The following is a 14138-nucleotide window of genomic DNA, read 5'->3' on the forward strand; positions in this document are numbered from 1 at the left end:
TCTAAAGCCACACAAATACCAGCAGAGAGCTGAAATTCTAACCCACGCCTTTGGTGCCAAGGTCCATACTCTTTTAATGAGGTCAGGTTGCCTCCTAAAATATAGGCTGAAAAGGGCCAGCCCATTAACAGTCAATTTCAATTAAATCTATTTGCCTATGCAAATTTGTATAGGTTCTAAATTCCTATGGGAAAGTACCTCTTAATGATGCTCTTTAAGTGATTTCATGGCAAACTTATTAAGAACCTAATTAATTCAGGAAATTTTATTAGGTCAAATCCATTATTTGTCTGATTTGACTGATCTGTTAATCATTGAGTCAGTAGCCCCGGAGGGAGAACTATTTCATGGCTATTCTTAAGGACATGCTAAATACTAAATGAATAATTAAATATTTTGAATGAATTTTTATCTGATAATGTATAAGCTTCCTATAGCAGTTGTCTAGGAAATTTTTTCTCCCTAGGTATGATATATTTAATTCATAGTTTGTATTATTTCTGTCCACTTCTTTTCCTTTTTTTTTTTTTTTTGGCAGTATTTTTTTGGCCAGGGCTGGGTTTGAACCCGCTACCTCTGGCATATGGAGCCAGCACCTTACTCCTTTGAGCCACAGACGCCGCCCTTTTGTCCACTTCTTAAATGAGTAACATAAATTCCACATTATCTAAAACTATAAAATTCTCAGCATTTACAAAAACTAATCTGTAAAGGTGACTGAGAACTACCCATGTGTGAATCAGCTCCTTGCTCCAAATGTTATTCCTTAAAAAAAAAATCCATATACACTCGAAGAAACAGTATTTATACAAGCAACTCACATTTGTGCATTTTTCTTTGCTGTCCAGGCAAGCATTTTCATCAAGCTTGGAAGAAGACTTTGTCCTTCAGTTCCCTCTGAGTCCCCAAGTTGGTTCTAGAGATATTCTTAGTAATAATGCACTTTGTTTCTCTATTTCTAGTTCTACCTTGCTATTATGAGACCTCTGGCCTCCCTGAAAGTATCTTTTTATTTTTAGAAGTCTTGAGTGGGTGACACTTATATCCGGAATGAGTCTATTCAGCCTTGAGAAAATCCACTGCAGGTTACTGGAGGACTTGGGGAAGGACCTCCACGGGCACAGGGCTCTAGGTTCTCCTGCTCCAGGAAGAGGCCAGCCATCAGCTGATGTTGTGTTTCCTACAGACTTTACCACTTTTGTATATGTGGTTTTTAAAGTGAATATAGTTACTATGATTATTTTTTGAGACAGAGTCTACCTATGTTGCCCTTGGTAGAGTGCCATGGCATCACAGCTCACAGCAACTTCATACTCTTGGGTTTAAGTGATTCTCTTGCCTTAGCCTCCCAAATGGTTGGGACTACAGGCGCCTGCCACAATGCCTGGCTATTTTTTTTTTTTTTTCCCATAGTTGTCGCTGTTTTTTGGCAGGCCTAGGCTGGGTTTGAACCCACCACCCCTGGCGTATGTGGCTGGCACCCTACAGGCGCAAAGCCTATATATATTTTGTTTTATTTATCTTTAAAATGTATAATTCGCACTACTTTGTACTTTGATCTTTTTCAGTCATTTTAGCAAAATCAGCTCTTTCAGACCTTGATCACTGTTACTGTAGTACCTAAACCCCAGAGTTTTTCAAGAAGCTTTAGAACAAATCCAATGGTAGACCTCCATGCTGTCGTTAGCCTAGGCCTACACTCACACTGTCAGAGGTTTTATGTTTTGGTCAAGTTTGTTTGCCTAATCCTTGTTCCCTATTGGTAAATTCTTTTCCAAAAGGCATGTCAGCCCCTGTGCAAGCATACCATATGAATGCGCAAGTCGTGACCAAGAGTGGCAGAATGTCAAACATGAATGTGACATGTGTGGGTGTTTGATTTGATGTTTCCTCAAAACTCAAAACAGAATCTCCTTCCTAGTTGCTAGTAGAAAGTGGAAGTTAGTTAGGGAATGAGGTTATCAATATCTGTTAAGTGGAAATTATTCTGGAATATTCTGTGAAATGATTGCTATTGCTTAACTAGGTCAACTGTTTGCCCTCCACTTCTATCAAGTATTTCTCATAACCTCTTTAAATTAAAAGTGGGAGAGCTTACTAAATTTACTTTAGAGTCACTGGGTTGGCTTCAAAGCACTGTGGATTATTGCTAACGAGACAGAGGCCAAGGTGCAGTACTCAGAAGGCTCTTCCCTTCAGATGTAAGTAACTTCTGCCAGTGGTAAGGCTACTTTAGTGATCGCCCAGTGAAAAATTGAGGGGTCTGTAGCCTGTCCCAGGAAGAATCAACATATACACAATTAAGTTTACATCATTTCATACATCATGTGACTTTAAGTTATGACTACCATACCTATTTTTTTCAGCTACTAAAAATGTAGACTTGAATATTTAATGGAAAACAGATGGTACATGAAATCTCTAACTTACGTTTAACAAAGGTTGTTTTAGAAATGTTGCTTGTGTATATTTTTTCTGATTTAGACACAGCATCATCTTAACCTGTGCTGATGAATTATTTAAGAATTACTGTCCTAGATTAAGACAGCATTTCAAAGTGTACATGTTAATCATATACTTGATTAAATATTTCCTTTCCTTTTTTTTCAGCATTCCAGTTGGCCTTTGAGTGGATAATTGTTGCAGTACGAACACTGACGTTGGAAACAACTACTGCCCGTTTGAATTACTTAAAACACCAGGATGAAAAGAAATACCTGTGATCCCCTTTCTCGGAGCAAAAGTGTAAGTATTTCTTGTTTTACTTTTCTTTTCTAAAAATACATACATGTAACTTTTTACTGCTTACTTTGGAGTTTAATACTCTGGTGTTCTGATCAGGCTTGTGAGAAACTTTTAGTTGACTTTCAGTTCTCTGACTATACGCAGCTGGTTAACAAATGGAGACTTGTTTGTCTCCGTGGCCTGGCTAGCATCTGCTGAGAATTCTCTTTCAACTTGTTTTTTTGCCTTATCTTTCCTTTGTATAAGCCTATAAGCATGATATGAAACACCCTGATTTTTGAACACATGCAGAAAATAGCTGATTAGAAGTTGAAATTGAAGAAATGTATGTCTTGAATATGAAACTTTCTGGGCAAGTTCATAAACATAAATTTAACTTATGGCATTAGGTACTTCAACTGGTCACAATCTGAAAGTTCATCCCATCCATGAATGTTCTACCCCAGCATAGGTCTGTAATCTCCCCTTAATCTTCCTTTTAAACATTTTTAGGTGAACATCAGGGCCCTAATGAAAGTTAAATTTCCTTTTCAATTACTTAGTAACCTTAAGGTACCAAATTCATAATTTTTAGATTGCAATTAGCTTATGAAAGAAAGCACAATCAAACAGAGCAACTCAAAGACAGCTACAACAGGCAGGAATGAAAGCAGACTGTTAATTTCCATCAGGCCAGTTCTAAGAACGTGTCCTTTGTTCATTTACCCAAGGGGAAAAAGGCGTGGAAACAGATGTAGTAGTGACGCAGGAACATTCATTTGAAAGCATCCAAACCCCCCCCCCCCACCCCACAAACGCAAAAGCATGCTTTGTGTCATAATCAGTGATTCTATTGTGATGGCCCAAGGCCATTTTCATTTTTTTTTTCTATAGAATTACCATCCAACTTTTAAGGATAGGACATGAATATGTAGAGAAGAAAGTATAGTAAGCTCAATGGAGTTTCTTAAAAAATGAGGATATATCCTGAGAGGTACGCCAATCCTTGGACTGAATTCTGTTTAATCAGCAACTAGGTAAATTCAACAAACTCTGAGGAAGTGTTCAAGTTCTGTGTTTTACTGGTTGGTGTTTAGTTGTAGGGATTATTGCATAAAATAAGGGGCTCTGGCTTTTATCCTGGAATTTCTTTTACTGTCTTACAAAGTTGCTTCTTATAATAGGAAGTGACCTGCATACAAATTACCAAACAGAAAATACATCTTTCTGTTACTGAGTTTTCATATTATAAGTTACATATAAAAACAATTATATATGTTTCCTTCTTTTACCGAATATGAGAAAAATGTGTAAAGGCAAAAGGAAGAATATTTTGGACAATTAAAAATATGTTATTAAACATTTCTCTGTTCTTGGAGGAAAACATTCTAAAAGCAAATGATTAACTGAGTAGTGACTTTAAGGAACTGTAGGTACTTAATGACGCTAGGAGATTTCCTATTTGCCTTTGTTTAATGCAGAATTTTTTATCTTGGTGAAAAGGCTTAAGCTTCCTGATTAAGAGAACCCGAGTTGCTTACATTTGTCTGAATGTAAACATTACGGCTCTCATTTCACAGCTTCCTAGCGTCTTGAAAATCCATTGGCGTAAAGAAAGTGCCTTCACTTACTTAAATGATTATAAACAGGAAATATATATATAATCAGAAAAAAGAACCACATATACTTCCTAGTTAGAAGTTGTCACTTTAAGTCTTCAGAAGTTTATTTTGCACTGGTCTAAGTCTGCCACCCCCTACCAAGTAAGTTTTTGCCATAACAGAATGCAAAATTATTTACTTAGAAGTAGGCATTTCTTGCTCTTGATGGAGAAAGGTGAAAGAATTAATTTGATTTAGAATCTGCGGATGCTTTTCTTTGGCATTATGTCATTTGAAAAATCCAAAGAGAATATTCTAAATGTTCAAACAGTTTCTGCTACTCCCTACATGCCTCTCTGTAGGTTTTCTATTTGTCATTGTGAAAATTTAAGGCACACAAAGAGGAAAAGAAAGACCATCTTTATTTTTTAATTAAAAATGTTTTAATTATGGGTACATAACCTTTGCATATCTTTATAGCACACATCTGATGTTTGGATAGAGGCATACATTGTGAGTTAATCAAATCAGGCTGATTGGCGTATCCATCACCTAAGGTGCTTATCATTTCTTTGTGTTAGGATCAATTCCACTCTTATAGTATATCCTAACTTATTATTGCTTATGGCCATTTTATTGTGCTGTCAAATACTGTTCTTTGTATCTATCTTTTGCACCCGTTAACCATCCCTACTTTAACCCGCCCCTTCCCAGCAACCATCATTTTACTCTCTGAAAGATTATCTTTAAACAAGATATTGTTTGGTGAGCCCCCCCTGGAAGAGGGGTTCCAGTATAGCTTACAAGATCATTTGAACATTCTCCAGCTCATGTAAAAGATTCAGGCATAAGATGGTTGATTAAAATAGGTGAGAGTACTGTTTCCTACCAGTTAATGAATTTCTATGATTCTAGGTCATGTTGTGCTCATTCATACATTGAATTGAAGACTAGTTCCCAGATCAATATAAAATAAAGGCCTTGGGGCAAATCAGAGCATATTAGTCAGCTTGGTCTACCACAGCAAATTTAGCACAGACAAGGTCGCTTAAATAGGAAGAGTGTTTATCATAGTTACAGAGGCCAGAAAGTCAAAGATCAAGGTGCAGCCAATTCAGCTCCAGGGAAGGGTTGACTTCTTGCCTTGCTGATGGTTTGCAGACAGCCTTCTCATGGGTCCTCACATGGCAGAAAGAGAGAGTAAGCTCTCTGATACCTCTTCTGGTAAGGTCTCCAATCCCATCACAAGGAGTCTACCTTCATGACCTCCCAAAGGCCCCACCTCCAAATACTGTCACCTTGGGGATTCAGGCTTCAATAGATAAATTTGTGAAGGGGGGTACAAACAATCCATAACATAGTATTTGATGTTCTTATGATTTAATAAATAAAAATAAAAGGGCTGGCTGATTTTTTAAAGTCCCTTTATTTAAGTCCAAAGGATGGTGACCACCCTTCCAGTATTCTGGAATCAGCATACTCTCTCAATTCAATAACATTTAAAATGAGCTGGTAAACATCTTTCTGTTCATTTTATATTTTCTAGATTTCATGTTAAGGGAACTCTTGATGATTTTTGAGGCTCTAATCATCTCTTCACAGACCGAGGGGCTAATTTTAATTTTACTCAAAACTGTTTTCTTCTTCTTTCACTTTTTTTAGTTGCTCATGTTATACTTTTCTTAACATTCAATCCAATGACACCAATCTCCAAAGTACCTTGTCCTCTGAATACACTTATCAGTTGATAAGCTATCAACTGTTGAGCTCAGTTTTTGGAAGTTTGCAAGTTTAAGTCTGGACTCTGAATGACTCCCATTCCCTTGACCAAAGCCCACTTTTCCCATTGCTTTTTGGTTCATCAGGAGTGAAATGGAAAGGTACAGCCAAGAGGACAGGATGTAAAAATTTCTATGGTAACAGTATATGAGTATTTTAAAAATAGGGGCTATTTAAATAAAATTTTAAGTACTTTGCCTTATGGTATCTCTGTTGTTATTCTCCAAACTCATACATACATTTTTATAGATCTTCTCATCTGGAAAACGAACTGGATAAATTTTAATTCTTCTTCATTAACAAATTCTCTTGTGTGTTAAATTCTGAGGTATTTTGTAGTCTTTTACATTCCCAGTTTCCCAGTGCACTGAATCATTTCTTTCCTACCACTTTGGAGAGATTCAAGATACTGTCTATTCAATTGAATTTGTTATTTTCTTGATGAAATTGCCCTCTATTTGACATAGAATTCTTTTGGATATTCTACATTTGGATAAATTTGTCACTCACCAGATGTCTTTAATTGATGTTTCCTGTTCTTTTTGGATAGATTTGTTGTCTGGTGTTTATTTAAAACTGGAAGCAAGTCCTGGCTATTAGGAGGGCAAAGGGTATCTGGCACAGTCTTTGCATGTTGAATTTAAAACCCACCTAGATAGGCTGTCAGTTTTGAATCAGGCACTAGGAGCCTATCTGGGGAAATACTTCCAGCAGGCTCCCAGAATTACTTCTTTTCACACAAGATTCATTTAATGTTGTCTACACTTGTAAACCAAATATATCTTATTCTTCAAGAAAGTAAATGTTTTGCCGTTTTACCTTTATATTGATGAGTTTTTCGAAGGACTCACTCTCCTAATAATGTAGGGTGAGCAATTGGTGCCATTTCATCTGCATTTCCGTGTCTGCCTAGAGAGGGCAGACCAAAAACTTTTTTGGAAAGGATTACGCATTTTGTATATGGCACCTCAGAGGTATCTCTATGTATCATCCCATAAGATAGACTATTTTTGCTTTTATGGTTAAAGTAAAAATAATCAATTGCTTCCCAGACCTGCCTTGTTTTCATACTTTATCCATTACTATCTAAGCTATAAGAGTGACAAAGTTGTTACAGCTTAGTATTCCGATAAATTTAGGTATGCAGAAACTGTATTTTTTACTTGTGTTCACCTAGAAGGGTCCAAAGAAGATCAAGGGCTACTGTTGGTAGAGATACTTTCAAAAACGGAAAGAACAAAGCAAAACTGAAATATTCTTGCTTGGGTCTTTATTAGCAATACAGCTTCATAGATTTCACTTTTTGAGTTTTATCTGCCTCTCAGATCGTGCTCTTTTCTTAGAAAATTCAACAAATACTTATTGAATGGCTACTGTGCTTTAGGCTCTGGCTATCCAATATGGACTAGATACATATACATGTCATTTCTACCCTCCTAGAACATATTTAACAGCTATAGTTATAACTTTTATAATTTACCAAATTTTTTTCACCACCCTATTACCCTAACCCTGATCACTCAACTCTATCCCATTTTAATCTTTTAAATTCTTTTTCGCAGGAAAACTTTAGTCTTGTCTCTCAAGTCTTTATGTACTGGCATTGTATCCAGCCCATTGGTGGGTATCCTATTTGGTAGAGACATTTCAAGCTGTGAATAATGTGCTGTAATTGTCAATTACACTCATTGTTGCAGAAACATAGATTATTTTAGAGTGATTAAAAAGGATTTTTCTCAGATAATCAACAATAGTATAAGAATAGCACAGAGTATAAATAAATGTGAGTATGACAGGGATGGTGTGAAAAGACTAAGGACTGATCAGCAACCATTTACTTTGAAATCAATCACAAGTCACAGGACTGTTTCAGCGGCCAATGCCAATCGTTAAATTGTCATCTTAGAAAACACTCCACTTTTTTTGATATTGTAATGCCTTTGCTATTTCATGTTTGGACAATTTCAGGATGGAGTTTAACTTCAAATTATTATGTCCAAGAAATAATTGCATATACTGTACTCAACAGTGTCAACTCCTAAGATACATAAAAACAGAGGAATCTTGTTGAATGGAGGATGAGTATTAGAGAATGATTCTTATGGATAGTGTCTCTCTATAAGAAGGTAGAATTTTGAAGGAAAGCATAATAATTTGGTTGCATTTTCTATTGTATTTTGCTTCAGAAAAAAAGTTCACTCATAAAATATCTTTATTTTTAACTAAAGCTGATTCTCTATTTTAAGCACTTTGTTAACTATCACTTTGTTTACTATTGCAATGGCCATTTATAAGCAAGTGTTTTAAAGACTAAAAAAGGACTTCAATTAAAACTATCAGTGTGTTTATCTTGTTTCCCATAATCAGTGCCTTCAAGGGCAGCGCAGGAATGGTCCCTAAGGTCCTGAATTTTAGTCCCAGCTGTGCTTCTATGTCTTGTAGCTCAGTGGCCTCCAACCTTTTTGGCACCAAGGACCGGTTTCCTGGAAGACAATTTTTCCATGGACCAGGGGAGGGTGGATGGTTTTAGCATGAGTCTGTAAGTGCTTGATTTGTTATGGTCTCTGTTAAGTCAAACCTCTCTGATAATGATAATCTGCATTTGCAGCCACTCCCCCACATTAGCATCACCACTTTGGCTCCACCTCAAGTCATCAGGCTTTCCATTCTCAAAGAGGATGCAATCTAGACTCCTCACATGTGTAGTGTTCAGTAGGTTTCGGCTCCTGTGAGACCCTAATGCGGCTGCTGATCTGACAAGAGACTCAGCTCAGGCATTGATGCCAGCAATGGGGGAGTGGCTGCAAACGCAGAGGAAATGTGTTCACTCACCTTCTGCTGCCTCCTGCCATGTGGCCTGGTGCTGGTCTTTAGCATGGGGTTGAGGCCTACAGTTGTAGAGGACGTGGGAGTCAAAGAACAATAAATAATAAAAATTATTATATGCTTCCAATATTTAGTATGATTGTTTTAAGGGTAAAATGAACATTTCACATTGGATACCCAGCATTGAAAGCATAATTCAAAGTAAAACCAAAAAACCAAAAACCTCAATCTAAACCAACCAAATATAAGACAACAAAAAATAATGCTGTATAATATTCAATTGTATCATAAGCTTCTATACCAAATCATTAAGTGTTAGAGATTCTTCACATGAAATACATTAATAAGCATATTAACAACAACAATAAAAACAGTTTTATTATTATAAAAGGTCACTCTTTTCAGTTCATAAGCTTCTGTAAACTGTGCAAATTAAAAGCCACCAAGCCATGTCCAAGAATGGTTGATTATTATGTAGTTAGAGTCACCATGACCCTGCTTTCCAGTTCTTTCTATCACTTAGGTTGTGTCATATGCCACGCACATGGAGGAGGGGATACAGCCACATTTATAGCATAAAAACTGGAAATAAGACATTTAGCTTGTAACTTTTATTGCCATGTCCTCCCAACCCCATTTTTCCTTGTCTGGCCTTCTGGACCTCTGTTTTGGCAATATTGCTTTTGTGTTAAGCATTTGGCTGTGCCTGTAGCCCTCAATATCCCAAATTTAAGGCAGTCAACAATATTTATTAAGCCCTCACCAGCTATTTGACTAACGATAACAATTGTATCCCATGGACCTGCACACCAAACAGTAGCCCAGAGGTCAGAGACTTAACGCACCTCTAGGTGGGGATTCATGCTTTGCCGAGAATCTGGTGAAAAACCCAAATGTATTAAAACTACTGAAAACAAATGATAACACCACAGTGCCACAACAAAAGCAGTCTTTTCTGTGAACTCATTTAAAACAAGAAACAGCAAGCTTTAAACGTCCTCTTCTCTGTTTGTTGCAAGTACTTTAAAATAGTAAATGTCCAACTTCTATTTTTCTAGAAGAAACCATTATGTAGCATTAACATTAATTTGCCTGCAGAGTTCCATTTCAATATTATATGAACAATGTTAAGAGAGACTTAGACTTTGTTCTGAAGTAATAGTCTCCGAAAGGATATTCAAAGGTAAGGGATTTGAGGAAAAATGAGAAATCCTCAGGATATATCCATATAAGGATTGAAAAATGAAAAGATTCTGATTGTTTCTGTCTTTGCAATTGCTCATGCAGGAATTCAGAACATGTATTTTCTTACCCAAAGTAAATGAAATAATTGCCAGAGTAGCCAAAAAGACTATATCCTTGAATGGGTAGTGTTATTGTCTATTTAGAAAGCATTTGCCTGTTTTGATTTCTTGAAACAATGCTGATCAGCTCCTCAAGCAAGCAGCAGGGGAATCAAAAACAACTAAAAACTGGAATTAGATGTTGACAAAAGTGACTTAGAATAGATGTAAGTTAAAACCTTCACTCAGGGGTTTCAAGGACTGGGACAGAGGTTTTTGAGGAAATTATGAAATGATCTTATAGTAGGATCTTTTTGAGATCTATCAAGTCTTTATGGTTCTTTAAATCTGTATTGCTGCCAATAACATACTAGGACTTATAAAAAACTTGACTATTTTAGTTTATAACATTTAACTTCTCACTATTGTGTTTATAAATGTGTGTATAATATGCATGTATGTAGACATGAAAGAGGAAGATTAACAAATATGCTAATCGACATCTGCTTATTGGAAACTAAAGTTGAAGACTTTCATTAGGGTCACTCACATCATTTATTATATTGTGCTGTGCCTTAATTTCACAAATTCTTATTGGTATGTGATCTTGGGTAAATTTCCTGGCTGGTCTCTATTTTACTCATGTGTAAAATGAAGGGAGCTGCCTATGAAAATGAAATTTTCTTTCAACTCCAAAACTGTGATATGTGTTTCAGAGAGTATGTATTTCTCAGAAGAGGCTCAATAACAATTTTTTACATTAAAACACTTACAATCAAAGTATTTATTCTTCTTAAACTAATAAATTACTGTTCTTTCTGCCCAAAGGATAAACAGGATCCCAATTAATAAATTAAGCTCACTGAACCATTGCCAACTATGCAAAATTACTGCCTCTGTTCACTGGATATTTATTGCCTTTAAGAATGGATGGAATTGGAAACATCCTCACTTTCCTGGGAATTGGAATAATTCATTCTATAGAATTTTTAACACTGTAAACATGAATCCTCTTACTTTACCCATACATGTTACTAATGAATGTTGTAATATTTTGAGTGGCTGTGCTTTGAAGGCATCTGAATCCTCTCACTTTATATTCCAACGACAGCAGATTTGACCAGCTCTCTGCTGAGGTTTATCTGTGTCATATCCAGCCTGTCTTTCCTGCATTGCCACAGAGACCTCTGAATTGTTGGGTCTAGAGGACAGTGTGGCGCCTTCCTCACTACCCTGAATTATAGCCAATTCCAGGCTGTTACATGCAAGCAAAATTGACTGAGTCCTGGGCATAATGGAAGGAAACTACATTGCAGAAAGAAAACGTTTAAAACCGAATATAAAACATGCTCATTTCTGGCATTACAGAACAAACTTTCCACCAAGTCCTTTTTTCTAAGTTATTGACCTATACACCCCCTATTATTTTTCTTATTTTTTCTATAGTAAAATGCCTGTTTTTCTTGTATCCTGTTGGGTTTCTAGGCTCTTTAGTCCAAGAGACTCCTCACTTCAGGTGCAAATAGACATAGTAATTGACAAAGATGCTCCCTGCCCACAACCCAACCTCCTTCTATGGCATTGTGCAGAGCAACTTAGACTAGAACATTAATGTTCCAGACAAGGACCTTAGCCTGGCCTTTGCCAAACCAAAAGAGCAAACTTTCCTTGGAGCTGGAGAAAAACCTTTTCCTTTCCTGTTTTGCACTCTCAGATTTTCCCGTTAAGACTTTAGAAAATATTGGGGGTAGGTTCTCAGCCAAGAGCACCTCCTGATTTCACTACAAATATTTAAAGGCATGGACTTAGCAACATATCCAAACAATTCCATTCTCACCAACCTCATTATTTTTATTACTCTCAGCAAATCACCTCAACTTCTTAATTTCAGTATATTGAGAAATTCCAGAGTAACTATCTACCTTATGGTTTAAGGTCAGAAATACAGAGAGCTGCAAGGAGTGTCTTTCCCACCCTTATTATATGGGAAAAGCTAAACTAACTGCATGTTCGTGCCTTTAAAAAATCCACCAGGAAACTGAGGTTGTAGAACAACAGACAACCCCAAATCTAGGAAGAGACAGGTACTTGCACTAAGGATGATGCTGTCATTTATTTTCCTCTAGCAGATACCCCCATCTGTCATATAAACCATTAAGAAGGCTCAGCTAAAGATTTTAATGAATCACAAAAGGCTTGAGTGTGGCTAACATGAAAACGTGGGCACACTGGAAATTGTAGGTTTGGGGTTATATTCTATGGCAGGCTTTTCCTCCACAAACCCCACAAGACATTCACAGGGAAGACTGGGATAACAGCAGTCCCTTTCTCCCCATCTCCAATTGAAATAATGGAGTTAATTGGCAAAGAGAAGAACAAAAGGTTCTTTTCCTAAAACAACAAAAGGTGCTGTTTTAGGAAACTGGGGGAAGCTCCTTGTTGGTGGGTATAGGGAAGAAGAGGGGTGATGGTGAAGGGAACAGGAGAAAGCAATGCTCTATGCCCAGCGAGGTGGGAATAGGACTAGAACTCCAGTTGGAAAAGAGGGAGGTCACATCCTTGAGACCAAGGAATATATTGCCTACCTAAGACTAAGCCTGAATTGGAACACCTTTCTGAGGGACACCTTTCCTCCTGGACTCCACATCAACAGCCCGAAATGCATAGACTAAAAATAATCATGGAATATGTCTATAAGAGATTCAAGAGGCAAATTCTTCTTTGGGCCCAGCACCAAGGGATGAGGACCCAAAGCTAAAGGGGAAGCAGATATTAAGAAAATACCACTGGCGGGCGGCGCCTGTGGCTCAGTGAGTAGGGCGCCGGCCCCATATGCCGAGGGTGGTGGGTTCAAGCCCAGCCCCGGCCAAACTGCAACAAAAAAATAGCCAGGCGTTGTGGCGGGCGCCTGTAGTCCCAGCTGCTCGGGAGGCTGAGGCAAGAGAATCGCGTAAGCCCAAGAGTTAGAGGTTGCTGTGAGCCGTGTGACGCCACGGCACTCTACCCGAGGGCGGTACAGTGAGACTCTGTCTCTACAAAAAAAAAAAAAAAAAAGAAAATACCACTGGCAAGCCATTTCACAACCTGAGCACAGGTATCAGTAGAAAAATTTGCAGCCTGTGGTGTAGTGTGGCTAAGTACAGCAATAACAAACTTTATGTCCAGCCAAATTCCTAACAGATTAGCTCAAATTTCTATGTTACAAGTCTAACAGAAGAAAAATCATGATCATTGGTAAGTACATAATTATATAAACCTCAGTATCTACTGTCCTACACAAGATATCCAGCTTTCAGCAAAAAATTATGAAGTATGTAAAGAGATAAGAGAAACCATTCCAAAGAGACAATGTACATAAACCTCACAGATATGAGACAAATATTGGAATTATCAGACAAGGAATTTAAAGTAACTATAATGAATATATTATACATTAATGGGAAAGGTTGACAACAGGTAAGCTCAGATAGGTAATTTCAGCAGAGAAATAGAAACTGCAGATGTCTCAAAAGTGGCCCCTATTGTTGCCAGACATAGGGAAACTGGGAAATTGTAGCTAAATTTACCTTTATTTACACAATATTCTTCATAAAATTTTATAAATAAGTGGCCAACATGTACAGAATATTTTATAAAATTTTGTAATGAATATTTTATAAATAAAGGTACAGTTAGCTACACTTTCCCAGTTTTCCTACATATGGTGACATAAGGGGCCACTTTTGGAGCACCTTGTATAAGAAAAATAAAATCGAAATACTGGAAGAGAGATAAAGAATTTCTTTGACCTTATTAGTAGACTTGACACAGCTAAGGAAACAATCAGTGAACTTGAAGATAATTCAGTAGAAATTACCTAAAATAGAATATAAAAAATTTAAGAAGTGGAAAGAGAGAGAGAGAACATAACAGAGCTTTCCAAGAA

General features: G+C 37.1%; 1 protein-coding gene across 1 annotated transcript in view; it reads left to right on the forward strand.

The window, feature by feature from the left end:
* The window catches only part of LOC128585054 (cAMP-specific 3',5'-cyclic phosphodiesterase 4D-like), a 288963-nt gene that overhangs the window by 77947 nt on the left and 196878 nt on the right, over positions 1-14138 (forward strand). The window contains exon 2 of the mRNA XM_053590280.1: positions 2611-2745. Coding sequence (XP_053446255.1) covers positions 2704-2745 — 42 coding nt within the window. The 5' untranslated portion in view covers positions 2611-2703. The remainder of the gene's footprint in view (positions 1-2610; positions 2746-14138) is intronic.

The sequence above is a fragment of the Nycticebus coucang genome, chromosome 1 (genome assembly GCF_027406575.1).
Source record: "Nycticebus coucang isolate mNycCou1 chromosome 1, mNycCou1.pri, whole genome shotgun sequence".
Lineage (NCBI taxonomy): Eukaryota > Metazoa > Chordata > Mammalia > Primates > Lorisidae > Nycticebus > Nycticebus coucang.